The 20,694-nt window shown below is 40.8% G+C and overlaps 1 protein-coding gene and 1 non-coding gene across 3 annotated transcripts; both read right to left on the reverse strand.

The window, feature by feature from the left end:
- Positions 1–3,334: 3,334 nt before the first annotated feature.
- LOC116155876 (U6 spliceosomal RNA) lies at positions 3,335–3,441 on the reverse strand. The gene has a single exon (XR_004139779.1). It is a non-coding gene; the product is annotated as a U6 spliceosomal RNA (small nuclear RNA).
- A 9,744-nt stretch (positions 3,442–13,185) lies between these two features.
- On the reverse strand, positions 13,186–19,332 carry HMGN1 (high mobility group nucleosome binding domain 1). Of its 2 annotated transcripts, XM_031459725.2 has the most exons (6): positions 19,166–19,332; positions 18,799–18,831; positions 18,682–18,711; positions 18,549–18,599; positions 15,617–15,745; positions 13,186–14,044 (listed from the first exon to the last, which is right to left on the reverse strand). In XM_031459725.2, exons 1-6 carry the CDS (start codon positions 19,178–19,180, stop codon positions 13,997–13,999), a joined length of 306 nt encoding a protein of 101 aa, XP_031315585.2. In that variant the 5' UTR covers positions 19,181–19,332; the 3' UTR covers positions 13,186–13,996. The 2 variants fall into 2 exon arrangements, with proteins under 2 accessions (XP_031315585.2, XP_064332064.1); XM_064475994.1 differs by lacking the exon at positions 18,682–18,711 and having other exon boundaries at positions 19,166–19,321.
- Positions 19,333–20,694: the final 1,362 nt, after the last annotated feature.

The following is a 20,694-nucleotide window of genomic DNA, read 5'->3' on the forward strand; positions in this document are numbered from 1 at the left end:
GTGGGCGGTCTGTAGAAGCTGGAAAGGGCAGGGTTTTCACAGACTCCCTCAGAGCCTCCAGAGGGAGCACAGCGACTCCCAACACCTTTGGTTCGACCCATTGAAATTCTTTTTTTTTCCTTCGTCAGGATTTCTCTTTTTTAAAAAAATTGAAATATAATTGATTTACAATGTTGTGTTAGTTTCATGTGTACAGCAAAGTGATTCAGTTATACATATATATATTCTTTTTCAGATTCTTTTCCATTATAGGATATTATAAGATGCTGACTGTAGTTCCCTGTGCTATACAGTAGGTCCTTGTTGTTTATTTATTCTGTAGATAGTAGTTTGTACCTGCTAATCCCAAACTCCCCATTTATCTCTCTGCCCACCTCTCTCCCCTTTGGTAACCACAGTTTGTTTTGTTTTGTTCTGACCTTTTTTTTTTTTTTTTTTTTAAGAATTTTATTTTGTTTATTTAGAGGATTTTTTTCAGACTGTGTTTATCATTTATTTTATTTTATTTTTTAGCTTTTGTTAGTTTGTTTTGAGGGGGAAGAATTAGGTTTATTTATTTATTTTAGTGGAGGTACTGGAGATTGAACCCAGGACCTCATGCATGCTAAGCATGCGCTCTGCCTCTGAGCTATACCCTTCTCCCAACCAGTTTTTCTTTTTTCTTTCTTTTTTTTCCAGTGGAGCTACTAAGGATTGAATCCAGGACCTTGTGCATGCTAAACACACACTCTACCACAGAGCTATAGCCCCCCCCCCACTTAGTTTGTTTTCTACATCTGTGAATCTATTTCTAGTTTGTATCTTTTTTTTTTAAGATTCCACATATAAGTCATACCATATGATATTAGTCTTTGTCTGACTTACTTCACTTAATATGGTAATCTCTAGGTCTGTCCGTGTTGCTGCAAATGACATTATTTCATTATTTTTGTGGCTGGGTAATATTCCATTATATATACATCTCCCACATCTTCTTTATCCAATCATCTGTTGATAGACATTTACTATATCTTGGCTATTGTGAATAGTGCTGCTGTGAACATTGGGGTGTACATATGAAACTCATTTTCGACTTCTGACCTCCACGTTGTAAAATAATAAATTTGTATTAAGCTCCTAAGTTTGTGGTCATTTGTTACAGCAGCAATAGGTGCCAGAAGCAACTTTTAAGATCCGAATAATCAACTCCAGTAATATAATTAATAATTTGCCAAGTTACATGAAACCATTTAGTTCATCATTCAAAAACTCCAGACTCTGGAAAAGATACCTCTTTCTTCCCTCTTAGCTTAATTAGAGAATTCTCAAAAGTAGGTTCAGATGTGACTCCAAGCTATTTAAATGTAAATGATCAAAGTTATTTCCATCTGGCCACTTAGATTTTGCTTCTTTAAGTTTGGGCTTCTATCAATTATTGGGGTTCGACCAGAGGAAGCAAACCACTCGGTATAGACAAGGACATGACCTTTTGCCATTGAGGAAGCTGGTCAAACAGTCTCTGTAAAGCTGTTGTCTTCCCTTCTGACGCTGGAGTCTGAAGTCCACAGGGCGGGCAGTTGGGAAGAGAAGGTAGACATAGGAGGGTCGAACAAGGACAGAAGAACCCACAGAGACAGAGGGGAGCCCATGTCAGTGACTCACCGCCAGCCTCCAACTTTGAGGATGTGGCGTCTGCAACCTCTGTCAAAGAGCTAAGTCACACCTGGAGAAGCCAGAGAGAAAAGAGGAGCTCCGGAGAGGCTGGGCCAGAGGTAGGCAGTGCATGTGAACTCCGGCAGCCCCTGCATGCCCCGCACAGGCCTGCTGAGTGTAAACCACCACTGGGCCCTGACTCCACTCCTGCCTTCCCAATCTGATGCAAAATGTCTCTCATAGCCCAGCCTAACTGAGGGGGAATTCTGGGAAATGCACTTCAGCTCGAGTTAGCCCATTACAAAGCCACCACATCGCTGCCCCTTTATAAACTGGCATCCCTTAGGGAAAATTCCTTCACTTCATCTGAAAAATGGAAAGTATAATACTTTCACATGGATTTTCATAAGAATTAAAAGAAATAATATGCCTAGACTATAAGACACTCAAAATTTTGTTGAGTTAGCCCATTGATCCTATTACTAACTTAAATGCTCAAAGAATGTGTTTTGGTCCAAATGTGTCACTCATAAGGATAATTAGCTTTGTTGAAATAGTAAAAGAGGATTATTACATGCAGATTTAAGGTAATGATAACATCAAAAATCTCGTATGCATTTCTGTAGGACAAAAAGCCTGGTGCCATAAAAGTGGCTTTGTGGTCAGACGAGTTGGCCCATTACATGGGCCAAGTGACTCTGGGCTCGTACGAGTCATGTTGGGTGAACGTGGTGCCTATGCTGTCAGTGAGGGAGTGACGCCTCGCAGAGCTGTCATACGCACTTAGAAAATACAGGTACCTGCTTAAAATAGTACTTGGCACATAACAAGTGAACAATAAACTTGTTTTTTCCCTCTGAGTAATAATGATTTTTTTTTAAAGGAGGTACTGGGGATTGAACCCAGGACCTCATGCGTGCTAAACATGTGCTCTACCACTGAGCTATACCCATGCCCCCGCCAAGGCTGTTTATTTTTATGAAGTCAAAGGCAATATGACGTGAAAACATTATTTGATCTTATTTTTTTTTTTTACTTTTTAAAACTGAAGTATAATTGCCTTACAATGTTTTATTTGTTTCAGGTTACGACATAGTGATTTGATGTTTGTACATTACATGATGAGTCTGGTAATCATCTGTCACCATGCAAAGTTATTACATTATTGACTATTTCATCTCTTTTGTAACTGGAAGTTTGTACCTCTTAATCTCCCTCACCTATTTCACTCATCCCCCCAGCCCTCCTCTCCAGCAACCACCTGTTTGTCCTCTGTATCTGTGATCTGTTTCTGTTGTGTTATGTGTGTTTGTTTTGTTTCTTTAGATCCCACGATAAGCCTTTGCTCGCCATCATCATAATCCCTATTAATGTGGAGAAAAACAGCCCGCAAGCAATCAAGTCCTAACCTCCGTGTAGGATGTTGGTGGTTTTGTTTTCTTCTTTGTGCTTTCCTATGTCTTCAAAACCATCTACAATAAATTTACACGTTGTTTGAAACAACCTCCCCTCCCCCATAAAACCCTTTGTCTTTTTTTCGTAAGCCCCTTTCTTTTGACTCCATTCACACATTCTCTAGTCTGCCTTCTGCTCCTCCTCATATGCAGAGATACTTAGATCCTTTCTGTGTTCCCAAGACTAGGCACACATCTCACCCTCTCTATTCAGTTTTCTATCGTTACTCCATCTTTTCATTATTTTTATAAATATGGAATGCTTCATGAAATTGCATGTCATCCTTATGCAGGGGCCAAGCTAACCTCCTCTGCATTGTTCCAGTGTTAGTGTATGTGCTGCCGAAGCGAGCACCATCTATTAGATTCCTCTTGCTTGCAGAAGAGTGACAGTTTCTGTCCTAACTCCAAATTATTAGGTAAACAGTAGATAGATCTTCTGAATAGTTGTACTGTAAAATTCAAACATGATTAGCATGGGGAGAACATGTTCTTCTAGCCAGTAGGCAAACATACCCTGCCAAAATCAACTCTACCTTCTCAACGTCTGATTCAAAGGGCAAATATTTCTCCATGGCTACCCTGTGATCTAAATTTAGATGCTTCAGCAAAAGTATCCACACTTAAAAAAAATATTTATTTCAAGATTCCAAACAAATGCCACACCGAGTTTAACAACGTCAAAGCACAAGCACAACAGTCTTTTATTAACCAAGTGATGCTCTTCTTTGACTGTTGTTTTGCACTTTTCCACTTCAAATTTTTATCTTGACATTCTCAGGCCTATAGAAAAGTTGAAAGACTGGTACAAAGAAATCTTAAATGTCCTTCATGGAGTTCACCAATTGTGCCACATTTGCTTTGATTCATTTGTTTATCTGACACATTTGAAATCAAGTTGTACACATTATGACTTTTCACCTCAGGTAATTTAATATGCCCCTACTAAGAATAAGGACACAGTCGTACATAATCACAGTACCATGATGACCCCCAAGAAAATGCAATAATTTTTCAAGGTTATCTTCTTGGCAGCATATATTCAAATCTCTCCAATTGTTGAAAATTGCCAATTTGTATATTATGAACAATGCTATTTAACATTTTTTGATATCTATAAAATCCACCTAACTTAAGAATATAATATAAACATTTCTCCTAGACCTTCTATAGTTTTAGGTTTTACATTTAAATTTATTTTCCATTTTGGGCTATTTTTTACATACAATGTGAGGTGTTTTAGTGTATGGATATCCAATTGTAGCACCAGTTTTGAAGACTATTTTTCTGCATAAATTTCCTTTGCACCTTCATTGCAGATCAATTGGCCATATCTGTATGAGTCTCTTTCTGGCTTCTCTACTCTGTTCCATTGATCTCGGTGTCTGTCCTTTCACAAATACCACACTGTCTCAATTATGACAATTTACTATAGGAAGTCTTGAAGTCAGGTAATGTAAACCCTCCAACTTTGTTTTTTTATTTCCCAAGTGGTTTTCATTATTTTACTTCCTTTGCTTTTATATACAATTTTTAGAAGCAACCTGTCAATTTCTACAAAAAAAAAATCCCGCAAACATTTCTGCCATTAATAACCTTTGTCTTCCATCCTTGTGTTCTCTTGTGTTTATTTAGAGTAGGTACTAAAAAATGGCATTACAGGCACATGAGAAATAATACATTTCAACTTACAAAGTACTGCTGAAAAAAATTTTTTAATTAAAAAAAAACAAAAATAAAAATGAACAAAAATAAACAACCCCCCAAAATAGAAAAACAAAAAATGAAGAAAAAACAAACAAAAAACAAGAAAAATTGTTTAAAAAAAAACAAAAGAGAAAAGAGGAGGGTGGGGGTATAGCTCAGTGGTAAATCACGTGCTTAGCATGCGCAAGGTCCCAGGTTCAATCCCCAGTACCTCCATTAAGAGAGGGAAAAAAGTACTGCTGAATTCCTCAGTCAATTCTTAAAACTTCTAGAATGGAGATAAATATAATCAAAGTCATTTCCCAGAGTCTCAAAGATCTAAAAGCATAGCATGTTTGGACAGGTGTTTTAAATACACGTAATTTAGGACATGTCTCTGCCAAGCCTGTTTGAGTAACACTAATCTCCCATTTGTTTCACTCAATAAGTTGTTGCGTGTCTATAATGTGTGGTTCTAAGCTCGGAGGATGAAGAGGTGTGGAAAGCAGACAGGTTCCCACCTGGTAGTAAGGAGTGTGTATTCTCACTGTCGTGAACTCAGGTGCTCTGAACAGTGCCTCATTCGTCACAGGAATTCAACACAGGCTCTTGCTGTCCTCACTTTGAACACAATAGCCCTTCCTGGTTTACTGGTTGAAACAAATAGTTTCCCTACTAATAAGAGCCACATTTTTACCTTTCTAAAAATACACCACTGTCTCCAACTTAGTCCATAATGACAGAAACTCAGGAACTCAAAATTGTATCATGTTTATCTGAGAGAAATTAAAATGTGTCCACAAAAAAAAACCCTTTGTACCAAACGGGTCACTGCAGCTTTACTCATAAGAGCCAGCGAATAGAAACAGCCCAGCTGTCCATCAATAGGAAAATGGATAAACAAATTGTGGTCTTCTCATATATTGGATTTCTGCTCAATAGTAAAAAGTAATGAACAGCTGGGGCATGCAATAACATGGATGCCTCTCAACAACAGTCCTCTGAGTGAAGGAAGCCTGTTACAAGAGTGCACATCACATGGTTCCATTTATGTGAAGTTCTGAAAGAGGCACAGCTGATCTGCTGTGGACGAGGGAAGGCCATGAGGGGACCTCAGGGGTGACGGTGATTTTCTTTTTCTTGATAAGAATTTGGGTTACACAGCTGTGTCTCAGCAGTACACCTGTGATTTGTACATTTCATCAGATGCAAATTTAACCTCAAAAGAAAAAAATAGAACTGTAAACAAATCTTGAACTCTCATTTAATAATGTACATGCTGAAATATTAGGGGGAAGTGTACTGATGTCTGCAACTTACCCTGAGATAAATGAAAAAAATAAGATGAATTGTTGTGTGGAGGGAGGGACGGGTAGATGGACATAAAGATATGGAATAAAGCAAGGATAGTGAAAATATAAATTGTGGAATCTAGGTGGTGGGTACATGGACGTTCTCTATAAGATTGTCAACTTTTCTGTATATCTGAAAATTTCATAATAACATGTTGTGACAAAAATTGTACCACACATTGGGGAAATATAACTGAACTTTTATTGTAAGGTTAACATTTAGCCAGATGAAACTGAGTTCAAATTCTAGCCATGCAGTGGAATCTAAAGAAAGGACACAAATGATCTTATTTACAAAACAGAAACAGATTCACAGACATAGAAAACAAATTTATGGTTATCAAAGGGGAGAGGGGTGGGGGAGGGATAAATCAGGAAGTTGGGTTTAGCAGATACACACTACTATATACAAAATAGATAAACAACAAGGTCCTACTGTACAGCACAGGGACCTATATTCAGTAGCTTGTAATAACCTATAATGGAAAAGAATCTGAAAAAGAACGTGTATGTATAGGTGTAACAGAATCCCTGTGCTGTACATTAGAGGCTAACACAATATTGGAAATCAACTATACTTCAATTTTAAAATTAATTAATTAATTAATAGAATAAAATAAATAAAAGAATAGAATAAAAAATCAGAAAAAGAAATCCTAGCCATCCAGCTCCCTACCGAGTTTAATCTGTACCGGCTACGGTTTTCTCAGCTGCTATGCGGACATGGTTCTTCTTTTGCAGGGTTTTGTGAGAACCACATCAGGCAGTACACTTAGAGTATATTAAAGACACGGCAGGTGAACAACGAATGGGAGCCTTTATACTGTCATTGGTGACTTTAACGTAAGAGTTCAAAGAAGATAGCCCTCGATGTGGACCGCAAAAATCTAAGGAGGCTTCCTGGGGTGGGGGTGATTTTACACGAAGAGTAGAATTCAGACCGAGCAAATCAAGTGCTTTCCTGGTGGGAGAAAAAGCCTGAGGAAAGACCTAGAAACAAGAATGAGGTCACCAGGGCAAACCTGGTGAGGAGAGAAGACTCTGTATTTTGTTTCCTTCAAAATAAAATTAGAATATCTGCATATGTCAGGGGAGGGTATAGCTCAGAGGTAGAGTGTGTGCTTGGCATGCATGAGGTCCTGGGTTCAATCCCCAGTACCTCTATTAAAAATAAATAAATAAACCTAATCACACCCCCTGCCAAAAAAACAAATTATAGAAGTATATCTGCATATGTGAATCTCCAGATAAAGGAAGACTTGTTGCACAATTTACCCTGTCCCCCTTGAATCCTTTTAGGGGCAGGGTCTTTAAATACTGCAGTGAAGACAATTTTCAGTTCTGTTGTTTGAGAGTAGACTGTTACTGTCTACCGCCTTATAACTTTCTTGAAACAAAGTTTCATCCTCTTTACCTTTTCTGCTAGAAGATGCATTGGTTAACTGGACCTGGCAAGAACTGAAGCTGTCAACCAGAGCCCTTTGTCTACTGGGGCTAAAACTCCAGGCCTACCCCCTGCTAAACATGTAGACTAAAGAAATGCCAGAGGAAAGGTGCCCTGAGAGGGAGACCCATCAAAGCACCCGAATCTGAGCCTCCCGCCGCCCGCCTTCACTGCGCTCTCCAAGGTGCAAACCATCACCCCTCTCGGCCTCCTGCATGGCCTCGCTTCCGCTTTTGTTCTGTGTTGTTGGCAGATGACGGCCCACGAAGGAGTCCACATCCAGATCCCTGGAATCTGTGACTTTGTTATCCTTACACGACAAAATGGATTTGCAGGTGGGATTAAGGACTTGAGACGGGGAAATTCAGGAGGCAGGAGGGTCAGAGGTGGAGAAAGCGATGTGACAACAGAAACAGTGCACAAGGTGATGCACTTGTTGGAGGGGGTGGTACACAAGCCGAGGAAGGCAGGCGACCCCCAGAAGCTGGAAAAGTCGAGGAAACAGAGCCTCCCCTAGAGTCTCCAGAAGGAACGTAGTCCTGCTGACACCTTGGTTTTAGCCCCGTGAGACGCGGCTCAGACTTCTGTCCTCCAGAACTGTAAGATGATAAACTTGTGTTGTTTTAAGGCACCAGGTTCCAGTAGCCAGAGGTAGCTTTCAGAACTGTCAGCCAGAGCTCACTGGTTGATTCCTTGTTCACAACGCTTTCCCACTGTACCCACAATAAAACCCAAATCGTCTTTTGTGATCTGTCTCCTACGTACCTATTTTTCCCAGCCCCTCCTGCTCTTCCTAACCCTGCTTCTGCCTGCCTTTACTTCCTTCATTAAACCCAGCTCATGTCTACCTCAGGGCCTTTGCATTTGCTATTCTTGCTGTTTCTTCTGATCAGAATGCTCAACCTGCAGACCTTCACATGGGGGGATCCTTTCCTCTATTTGTATCTCTTCAGAGATGACATCGTCCCCGAGCAATTTTCCCTAAACACACTATGCTAAATAACATCACTCCATTTTCTAGTTTCTTACCCTCTTTTTGTTGTCTTCATAACATGGCTTCCTGAAATTATCTCATGTACATAGTTTTAATTTGTCTCCTGCTGGTCTTCTCAGTCAGGTGTAAGCTGAAGAGGACTGGGAGCTTGCCTGCTCACTGAAGAATCTCACAGCCTTGGCGGGCACAGGGGGTCACCCTCACAGCTCCATGTTGCATGAGTGCACAGACTGCCTCCCCCATCCTGCACCAGTTTTACCAGGGAACCCCCCACTGATAAATCACTTTTCATGCCATTTGAGAAAAGACATAGGGTCACTCATTATTTTATTTCCAGGTCTTCCTGGCAGAGCTGGGGATAAATTGGCAAATAGCCCCCAAAGCAGTCACAAATTAAATAAAAAAGAACCCCCATTCAAAAATACCTCCCCAACATCGAGTAGCTGGAGATTTTTCGATATTTTCAACTTACAGTGGGTTTATCGTGACATAACCCTATCTTCAGTCAAAGAAGAGACAGCATAGGTGGGGCAGGGGGACAGCTCAGTGGTAGAGTGTGTGCTTAGCATGCATGAGATCCTGGGTTCCATTCCCAGTACCTCCATTAAAAAACAAAATCCTAACTACCTGCCCTCTCCAAAAAAAATGGACTCTTCTTAGGAACATCATGTTCCTCATTTATTCAGATCTCTTATGTCCTCCGGTCAAGTCTTTGTAGAGAAAAATGCTCATTTTTGATGCTGACCAAGACCCATTCTGAGTCCAGAAGTTCAGAAAAGCGGTGTGCTCCCTTGCTAAGTATCCAGGCTCTGTGTATCCTGATATCTAAAAAATCACTTCATTCATATTAGTTCAGTTAAATAGTTGTATTTAATATTTAGTTCACTTTGACTTCAAAGATAAATGAAATAAGAAGTGAAGCAGAAAGCGAGAAGACATGCTGCAGTAGTTAAGACTGCCTTTAAATACATTTCTTGGGAAAAACCCAATCAGCACTGGTGGAAATTATAATCTTGCACATTTTAATATGCAGCCACTTCCTTAGACAGACACATCGAAGCATGCAAGGTTTTCAGCTTTTCTTCTCTATGAATCATGCGTAACAGATTAGTTCAGAAATTTTCATACATAACTTGAATATATCATTAGTTTTCATACATTTTTCAACTTGAATTTTCTAAAGTGCTTTCAGAGATAAAATGTAATATTAACATAATTTGCAGTTATGAATTAAACCTAAAACGCAACAGTAATAAGGATGTAAGGAAACGCTGAAAGACTTAACAAATGCTGTATTCTAGTAAGATACTGCAGCCAGATCTTATGAGCAAGCTTTCTCGTTTATCATGCTCAACTTGACGCCGGTTAAATCAAATGTATTTTCTAAGGCTTTTCTCAACAACATATATCGTTGTAAAAGGGGACAGGCCCACCAGGAATCTAGTTACCGCACGCTCTGAAAATCACGGAGGAATAGTATCAGACACCTTACTGGGCGCTGTGTGCAGGGACTGCTTTAGCTCCTTGCACCCCTGAGAAAGGCATGATTACCCCTCAGTTAAGCCCTGTTACCAGTCTTGTGCCCCTTCCATTGCGGGGTCATGTCATCTACAAGCAAGATGGCAGTGGAGCCGCGGTAACCATCCTTGATCAGATCTGCATGTGCCCCACGTGGAGACTGTCCCTAGCATCCTTGAGCTGGGGTTCCTTCTCCCCAATAACTTTCTAATGACATGGTACATTTCCATGCCCTTGAAAATTTCAAAATACTCGTTTACTTTCTTTAAATGGATGTGGAATCAGCATCTGGAAGGTAACACACTGATTCTAAAAGTGGAACTGACCACATTGGATTTTTTGGGAAAAATAGCAGCTTCTTGTTAAATTGAATCTAAATCTAACCCTGACAAAACATGTACAACTTCAAAGATAAATTAACAATTTTTTTTACCAAAGTAGACATTCGTTTCCTGTGATTCTGTTCAGTTTTAATTTCCTATTTACAGGTATTATTTTTAAAATATGCATTTTCATTTGCTTCAAAATGATAAGGATGGGCTAGATTGGCAATGGTTTGATGGCTCTGGGGACTGGTTGACTGGAACATGGGGGTTTAGTATACTGTACTGCTTCTGAATGTGGGTAAAATTACCCCTAACTCAGAGGGAAAAAACCCAAACTGCCAAATCATGGCATAGCCACACAATAAACTATTAAGCAAACATTAAAATATTTTACAAATAAAGAAAACTGCAAATGTGTATGAAAAAAATGAACATGTTTAAAATTATTAATTTTAGCTCCTGGGATTAAATGATTTCACTTTACATTTATTTTTCAGGTTTTTAAAAAACATAAACCTAAACATTCATGATCTGAAAACCAATTTGTTACCGAGCTGCAACCCATTATCTTTTTAAGACTCTTCATCAACCACTTTATATGTTTTTATTTTTTAATTTTTTTCCGTATATATATTTTTTTCATCACCTACTTAAGCTTAATGTTTTGAAATTCTGAACTGTCTTGCAATTAAGTATTTTTACTGCACACTCATGGAACAACTGTGGATTGTCATAGGCAGATAATATATGGAATGTGTCCATAAGGATTAATAGAAATATCCCATATTTTAGTTTCACAGTGCTTGTTATAATGGGAAAAAATGTCTAAACATCTGACAAATTATGTTCTTGAAATAAAATACTGTGCAGTGCTTACAAATGGAAGTATACTCATTGACCTAGGGGAAAGTTCACAGTTGAGAAAGATTACAAAATAAAATATATGACACCAATTTCATAAATTCATACAAGCATAGAAAAGAATCTGAGAAAAAAGCATCTTAATTAGTAGTCTAGTGAGTGAATTATAATTTTGGATGTTTTTAGCTTTTTTGTGTTCGAGTATTTCCCCCAGTATGAATGGCTCCTGTACTAATATTACACACACAATTTCTCCTCCCTGCACTTGCCTAATGCCCCGAATTCCTGTCCGCGTCCCCACACTTCTACACACTTCCCCTACACTCCTACAACAATCTTTTCTCTTCTCTGGGGTTCCACCATCATCAGGTATCTCTGAATCAGGTACCAGGTTCTGTGCCTTACGTCTTGTGATTAATCCGCAATTAAAAGGTCAAATTCAACCTCTGACAAGCCGAGAGAATGCAGGGTTCTTGCTAACTGGTTTTTCTAGTTAACTAATGAGATTGTCTGATTTGTTAGCATCATTACTAAACAGTTATGTTCCTTGTCCCTCCAGGATGTCTGGTACCTACTTGACCGTTTCTAACACAGCTCTCATTGTTCAGAACTAGTTGTTGAAAAGGCAAAAGATTAACTTTTTCTAAGTACTGATCCCAGAAAAGATGCCTCAACATCGTTGACTTTTTAAAAGAAGTAATTGTTTTCTGACAGCTGAGAACATCCAGTTGAAGGTTCATTTTATTATAAAAGGATAATGCTTAAGGCAAGTACGTCATTCCAATTTTCTACAAAAAAAAAAAAAAAAAAGGAATCTTTTAGGTATCAATCTAAAAGTCAAAAATCCCTGTTGTGCTATTTTTTAAGAAAAAATTTAATAAATCTCTTTAAACGTACTGCTAGCAGTAAGCTCAGAATAAGATAATCTTTGTGACTGTAAACACTCCTCACAAACCTAGTGGTGGGATGCTTGGGCAGCGCACACACTGCCAGTTGGGTTACAAGGTTTAAAATTCATTATTTTTTACCCATTTTTTTTTTTTTTGTGGGTGGGGGGGGACATACTTTTAACTGCTACAAATAATTGCTAGAAATCCTGGTACCAAAAAATTGCATGAAGTATCCAAACACACAGCAAATACTCCAGATCCGTGTTTAAATTTTCATATTCACTGACCTATTCCTCCAAAACTTAGAAACTAAAGGAAAATCTGTGTATCAGTTTCAGGCCCTCTACAGCCTCATGACCACCCAGCACTTCCCTATTCCCCAAGGGTTGCCGAAGCCTCCCTCTGGGTGTCAGTTCAATCCAAATGAACATCTTCGCATTTTTTTCTGCAGTGTCACGTTTCAGATGCCACGCTTCCCGTGAACTCTGCTCGCCTCGGTCACTGCAGTGGCTCACCGTCCTTGCAGAGTTCTATGACCCCCTAGGACTCATCTTTGTACACGCCAATTACTTCCAGGGTAGACATCTGAACTTTGTTCCAAGGCCTCCCCTCTTTAGCGGTAACCGAGGTAAGCTGCCACCTCTGGCCCATTTCTCCATTTGCCAAATCAGGTGTCCACCACCATCTCTAAAGACTACTTAGGTGGCAAAAGGGAAGTGTAACACACACAAAAACAAGTCTCAAAAAAACAGTATGCAAATACAACCCCAGCAGATCTAGTTCTAGCTTACTCAGTATTTATAAACTCACCTCATATGGAGAATGAATAATTACGTAACTTTGCTTTAGAGGACACTGAATTGATTTCCCATTAAAACAGGTTAGTCCCACAAACATCTTCAAAGTACACTGTAGAAGTATTGTAGAAAAATGAGTATGTCACTCTTCCAAAATTTTGGGGAAAAACAAATGTGGAAATTCTTTAAAATAAAATTTACACCAGAACTTAATTCATGTGCTTCAAGAAATTCTTTCACAACTGAGATTTTATTGGTTGTTTTGAAGATCAGTACAGACATTTCAATTTGTACACAATTCTTAACACACATACCAAAAATCTAAAATAATCATGTAGTTGTGATTCTTTTCCAAACAGTTATTCCAGTGACTTTCCAGCTGAAAATTTGGAAACAAATTTTCCTTAACAGGATATCAAGTACCAGTATCATCCAATGTTGATATGCTGTTACATCGTAAGTCCCACCAATTCACAATTTAATATCATATACACTACACACTCAAATTTTCAATCGTTCACAGCACATTAACAAAGTTACTAGGAAACTGGACTACCACGACCAAAGATGTTACAGAGTGCACAAAATTCCGACGAGGAGAGCCAAGATCAAGGAGTGGTTTGCTTTAGGAAACAATTCTACCAAAAACAACATGGGAAGAGAAGTAATTTAAAGTGTTCAAGACATTAAATGCACAACTGACTCCAAATTGCGATTTAATTATGCTCTCTGTATTATAGGATATAAAAACTACCCCCCATCTATGGAATGTTAAGCTGACACTGAAGACAATCAAAGCCTCCCATATTCAATATCCCACTATTTTCTGGTTGTATCAAAAAATAAACAACCAGCAAATGATTTCACCTCTTAAAAAAAAGCATTTACACTTAAAAAATGGGATGAGGTGGGATTCCCTCCTTCTTAAAAATGTTTCTAGAGCTACTAAAAAACTTGCATTTACAAAATAGTTGATAAAAATATTCCTCTGGATTGTACAAGAAGGGAGACAGGGACCACTGATAAGACCAGGTGTATGCTATTAATCAGACTTGGCTTCTTTCTCTCCTGCTTCATCAGAGGCTGGGCTCTGCAAATCGAAGGAGAAATAGTGATCAAACATTTGACTTCTGTATCATTGCTATGTTAGGGATTTTAGCATTTAATACAATGTTAAGTTTTACTTAGTGTAACTATTGTCTTAGAAATACATTCAATCCTCATTATTTGTAGATCCTGCACTTGTAAATTCGCCTACTCACTAACGTTTATTTGTAACCCCTAAATCCATATTCATGACACTTCCACGGTCATGTGCAGATACCAGGCAGCAGAAAATGTGAGTCACCTGACACGTACATTCCCAGCGGAGGTTGTTCTGCTTTCTTGTTTCAGCTGTAATGCTGTAAACAAGTGTCCTGTGCACTATTTAGTGCCACACATTTCAGTTTTTGTGCTTTTGGTTGACAATGTGGACAAGTGTAGTGCTGTCTAGCACTGCTACATGCAAGAAAGCTGTGCTGTGCTGCGTGGAGAAAATAAATGTTGGACAGCTTCTTTTAGGCACGAGTTACAGTGCTGTTTCCGTTGGTCCTGAATTCAACATAACTTATCAAAAGCTTCTATTAAACAGAAACACACATAAAAGGTTATGGTCTGATCTGCTGACAGAATGTGATCAGAACATCAGAACATTTCAGGAATCAAACCCTGTATTTCTACTACGTGCAACTGCCCAATATTCAGAGCAACCTTACAGAACAGAGCCATCATGAATAAAGAGAATCAACTGTAGTTTAACAAAAGATAACAGAAGCCAAATTCTCCACTTATAGCTGGATTAGTTCATGTCATCTTAATGTCACATATTTGATGTGTGATTAGAACTAGAAATGAAAAGTAAACTGATTACAAATTTCACAGGAATAAATAGTTGATTACTTTAAAGTCTGATCTATGAATATAAAAGTCTAAAAGTTAATACCCTAAATTATATTTTCTGGTTAGCAAATATAATGGTTTTTTAAAAAAAGGCTTGGCTTCATAAAGGTTAACCTTTTGCAGCCTTGCAAACGACTTATTTTTTAAGACAAGACCTCTTTTTCTCATAGCTTAAAAGGATAAAGATTGAGGACATCAATCTTTTTGTTTGATCTTAGTTACTATTTAGTCCTACTTAAGTGGCTACTTCTAAGAAAAATAAACCTTCATTAAAAATGAAAGGGGGAAAAACATGGCAAATGAAGGAAATGGATTACAAAATTTTTTAAAAGCAATATCCAGAATATAAAAACCAAACAAGAGTAATAGTTCTATAGATGGCAATTTGAAAAAAAAAAAAAAAAAGACTAGAATATTTAACAAAACCCTGAGGTCATGTAAAAAAAGAAAAATGTGTTATACCATTTAGTAAAATACACACCAGGAATTAAATTAATAAATGCTGTGTACAATGTAGATGCTTAAAAAAGACATTTACATATATATATTTTCAAGTATGAACTCATAAAAAATCATCTGTCCACTCACTTGGGGTTACTATCCAGAAAAATGTTCAACATTATAAAGGATAAACACTGCCTTGTCTGCTACATAAAAATATACAATTTATTACCCACTCTTCTGAGCCAAGGTTAATAACACAAACACACACACTCCTGACCTCCTCATTTTTAGTTTCTCCGTTTTCTGCAGGTAAATCTTCTTTAGTCTCTTGGTTAGCCACTTCAGCCTGTTTTCCCTTTGCTCCCCTTTTCCCTTTTGTTTGCACTTTTTTGTCTGAAGATTTATCCTATGACAGAATAAGAGTTTATATTTTAAGTATCAATGTTACACGTACTAACATTTTCTGACTTGCTAGAGAGATGTATCCACAACAGTTGCGATGTTAACCCTAGGTCAGCCTGAGTTACACGACACACCTTAAGGTCCCCCCCCAGTCATCAGGACGACGTTTGCCAAGGAGAACCCTACCAGAGCCCGCACACCGAGCCTCACCAGACTTACGATTAAACCCGAAGCCTGAGCTGCAATACTACTTCTCTGCTTTCTCTACCACCCACTAGTCTCTGAGGTTCCACAGGACAGAACAAATGAGGTGGAGAATCACTGGAGGAATCTCTTCCCCACTGAAACCCTACCCACCCCTAAGCTTCTTTTGAGCCCAAATAATAATCAAATTGTCAAATAACCACTGTCCTGACGAGACGCTTACCCTCACAGTAAGACCATTCACCTGAAAAAAGCACCATGTTGTAAGGTCAGGGTGACTATCCTGCTACAGTTAATCCCTTGATATCATATAATGAGTAGCTAAAAGGCTCAATTTTGAGTTTATCGTTTTCATTTAGGTGTTTGAAGAATCTGAAAAGCACAGGTATTAGTACGATGATAAAAAGAGGTTCAAAAGTTAATGCACTTTAATGTGATATAAAACAGTATTTCTGTAAACCATACATTAATGGGGAAAGAGAAACTGAACAAATGTTTATTTCCTGTAAATAGATAACGTAGTAAAACAGTCGAAATAAGGCCACCAGTGAGTTGTGTAAGAACAATACTTGAGTTAAACAGCCACAAACACACGCAAGGAGATCTCACACCTCCAATGCTGAGGGGGAACAATCAGTGCAATGTATTCTGCACCAACGCATTTCACACATAAAGACAGCACGAGGACTATCGCTAAACTCATTATCTTTAAGATAAATAACACCTTATGTAAACAAACATAGTTGGGACAACACTGTTACATACATGGCTACCATGAAGTGTCACAAATGCTTCTGTACTTTAAAATGATCCATTTATAATCTGATTTCTTTAGACTTCTCATTAATTTCGTAACCATTATCTCAGTAACATAAAAATGTAAAATCTTAAAAGTGAAAACAAAATATGCAATATCCTGGACTGAAATAACACGACTTTTAACTATTAATAGCTGGAAAGCGAGATAAATCAACATGTCTGTAGTATAGTAATCAATACATCAAAAGCTTTACCTTCTGTTTAAGCCTTTAAAATGAATCAATTACAAAGACAAAGATTACAGAAACTAAAGGGGAAAAAAATAGCTCCTCCCTTTCCCTATCATGTTTCCTTTGGGAAAACTGAACTGACAGGTTTGTTTCTCAAGGAACACTGAAGACTTACCTGTTGGCCTCTCACTGAGTGAAAGAAAATGTTGATTACATCTGATGTCCCAGACTCAGCTGGAGTTAAAAATCTGAACTGGTTTCATTAAAAAAAATTTTTTTAGAGCAGATCAAAATATATACAGAGGTAAATGAAAATAGGAAGAAAAAAATCTGAGAAAATAGGCATAGTATTTTAGCCAACTGATTTATTAAAAAAGGCAAATAATAAAAGATGTGTAATAGTACGGTGTTCACTCAGACATCTTGCAACAAGATCCACTATTTTCCCCTCTGTTAAGTTTCTGGGGTACTCTTCATTTTTCGTACAGATTACATTATTTCCTAGTGTGAGAAGTTCTATACTACATACACCTATACCTTCCTTGATCTGTTAGAAAAAGAAATCACAAAACACAACTTTCTACTGGAAAAAAGATTTTTACCCTCAGCTCTTTAAAACGTTTAAACAAAAAAAAAAAAGGGGGCGGAAACTTTTGATTGAGCTTCCACCTACACTTTTCAGAAAGGAGTAATCAGGCTAAGGATTATTTGAGACGTCTAACAGCAAACTCTCACTTAAGCTCTGAGTTAACAGAAATTAACCACACCATGAACTCCCCACAATGAACATGAGAGCTTCACAAAGGATGGTTCCCATGCTATATCCAAAAACAAAGTAACAAATAATACACACGTATTTTGCCCTTCCAACTTAAGTTTTAACGTCATATATCCAAGCACAACTTCATTCCAAAGACCGGCAATGTGAATAATGCCATCATGAATCTATTTTAGAGCAATAGCCATCATGCTACCTACAATTAACTCAAAGCCTGTTATGGTAAAATAATTTAGTGAACTCCTATACATACAACTGTATATAAAATACTTTTAGAATACTGGTAGTCCTGTTCCCAGGGAACACAACTCTTTATCTACCCCCGTACACATGATCCCCTACCTTGCCTTGCGAAACTTACATGCAAAACTTACATACTCCCCTTCTCCTGGCCTCAGTCCTAGCTTTGCTGTTGTCAAAAGAGGAAGTACAAGCATGTAACCAACAGAGGAGCACTAACCATAACGTACACAACACAAACAATGGATTTCCCTGGTGAGCGAAAACTATTATTTAGTATTTTCACCCGTCTTAAGTTTATTCCTAAATTCTACAACAGTATTAAAGGGATACATTATATTCCCATAAACCAGGATGACTACATCCACTGTATTTCACCCAGACTAGGAAAAGACACTGTTTACTTAAGTTATTAAACCACAGAACAAAAGTAGGTAAATAAGTACTTCTTCGACTTTCCGGGAGACGAGGGCATTTAACTGCAAATTATTTTGAGACACTCAAAAGTCAAGATCTTGCTCGCCGGTGGGGCGCCTTAGGTAGCACTGCAGCATTTCCAAGACACCGCGGTCTCTGAAGGTAAGTTTGAAACCTACCTTTCCTGCCGCCTTTTTTGGCTTCGTTTCCACTTTTGCAGGAGCAGGTTTCTGAAAGGCAAAGGTAACACTTGAGTTTCCCCTCGCGTAAGATCCCACGGAAAGGAAAGGTTATGGGGCTCGCCTTACTTACAGCTGACAACCTCGCCGATCTCCTCTTGGGCTTTAGGGGAAAAAAAGGAAAATGAGCGAGGAATGAGGGATGCAGTGCAAACCGAACCCACCCCCGGGAGAGAAGCGGGGCACTTACCTCCTCCTTCGCCGCCCCTTCGGCGGAACTGACCTGCGGGAAAAGCAGACGGCGAGTGGGCGCAGCCCGCAAACAAAAGTGCCCGCGCCCCGCGCCCGCCCGCGAGAACAATGCCCGGCCGCGTGACGTCAGCGGCTTCCCGCCGCCGCGTTCGAATCTCCCACCCTGCTCCTCGGGCCGCCGAACGTTCCAGAACGGCGCGCCCGGGGCCGCCGCGCGCCCGCCCACCCGCCCGCCGCAGGGCCAGGGAGCCTCCGGAGCCCAGCCCCGTCGATGGCGCGGCGGGGGCCGGGACCTGGGCCTCGCGGGGCGCTGCGGCCGGCCCGGGCGGCGGAGGGGGCGTGTGCGGGCCGCGGCCGGCGCTCACCTTCCTCTTGGGCATCGTGGCGGCGGGGCGGGCGCGTGCCGGGTGCCTGCGGGCCGCGGCGCGCCGAGAGCCTTCGCGAAGCTGGGCTGCCTGGCCGCTGCCGCTCCTCCCGCCGCCCGAGCTGCTGGGACCCGCGGCGGGGGCGGTGGGAGAACCGGATGGAACCGGATTGGGAGCCCGCCCCCTCCTCCCCCCGCGTCCCCCAGCCGCGGGCTCCCCCTCCCCGCCAGCCGGGCCGCCCCCCGCCCCCACCCCCGTCCATTGGCTGCGGGGCCCACCGCGCCGCGGCCCGCGCCCCGAATAGGTGAGGCGGGCCGTCACTCGACCACTGCGCCCCGCCCCCGCTCTCGGCGCCCCCACCCCGCCCGCCGTCTCGCGGGGCCCCAGACCCAGGCAAGGGGGCGGGGCCCCACAGGCCGCTCTGGCCTCACGGTAGTTTATTTGAAGCCGAGCCGCAAAGTGCGGTCTGCGCGCCTACTGGCGGAGGCTCGCCACGTGGTCTCCGAGTGATCCCGCCCACAACCCTCCTGGATACCTGGGTGCCCGCCAGCGCCCTTAAAGCCCCGAGGGTCCAGTGTCTCACTTCTAGGGTGAACTGGGTTAAAAGGTTTGTAGTTAGTCTCATAGACTGGGAAGGGAGAGACAACAGGTTCAAGTACGAACCAGTTCGTCCCATCTCAGTTGGTAAGAAAGGCTATCTAATAGGTCTCCAGCTACGCGGGCCTGCGGCGAGTGGGTCCTAGCGCGCAGGCGCCGGAGGGGAAGTCGTGGGAAGGAAGGCAGGCGCGGGCACGCGCGGGGCGCCACTGCGCAGGCGCGGGTCTTTGCGACGTCCGTGACTGGCGACCCGGCAACTCTGCTAGGTTGTTCCGCGTCCACTCTTTCCGTGTAGCTTCTTTTAGGTCACGCGTTCCTGGAGGAGCAGGGTTGGCTAGCGGTTTGTCTCGGAAGGCTAGTGGGCTCCTGAGTCCTGGTCCCAGGACGTGGACACACTCTCAGGCCCTTGGCCCGGCCGACCCCTCCTCGCAGAAGTGAAATGGGAAGCACGGCCATCGGGCTCCTGGCCATTTTTTTAAACCACTTGCTCACCTGGGCACCTTTCTGAAGTGGAAAAAGAGCTTCAGGCTAGGGGTCTGAGCTGGGAATCCCGGAACCAGTGAGATCACGTTGTTTCTTTAATGAAGAAGAAATGTCCTGTTTAAACGAACAGATTGAGTTGGGTTACTGTAGAAAAAGGTTTTGATCAGAAAATTGTCAGCTGGAATTCATGGAAAGGAGGAAACATTGGAGTACTTTGAGTCCGAAAGATTGGAAACAGACCAAATGTCCATCATTTGAAAGGCCCAGGTAAACGATGGCACCTTCACATAGTGGAGTACTGAGCTACTGCGAAAAATAATGAGTCTGCTCTTGACCAAAGAAGTGAATTCTGAAAACCGCTAGTCAGACTCTGTAGCTCCCGATCAGGAACTCTAGTGCCTTCCCTTATTCAAGTAAGTCTTGAGTCCTTAGAGTGGTTTATAAAGTCC

Source organism: Camelus dromedarius, chromosome 2 (genome assembly GCF_036321535.1).
Source record: "Camelus dromedarius isolate mCamDro1 chromosome 2, mCamDro1.pat, whole genome shotgun sequence".
Classification (NCBI taxonomy): Eukaryota; Metazoa; Chordata; class Mammalia; order Artiodactyla; family Camelidae; genus Camelus; species Camelus dromedarius.

Bases quoted from the DNA above. Each gene is read 5' to 3' on its own strand.
- HMGN1 (XM_031459725.2), bottom strand. The intron at 18,712-18,798 runs GTAAGTGCCCCG...TTTCCCCTAAAG, and splicing joins AAGGGGCGGCGAAGGAGGAG to CCCAAGAGGAGATCGGCGAG. The intron at 15,746-18,548 runs GTAGGTTTCAAA...ATTCTGTCATAG, and splicing joins CAAAAAAGGCGGCAGGAAAG to GATAAATCTTCAGACAAAAA.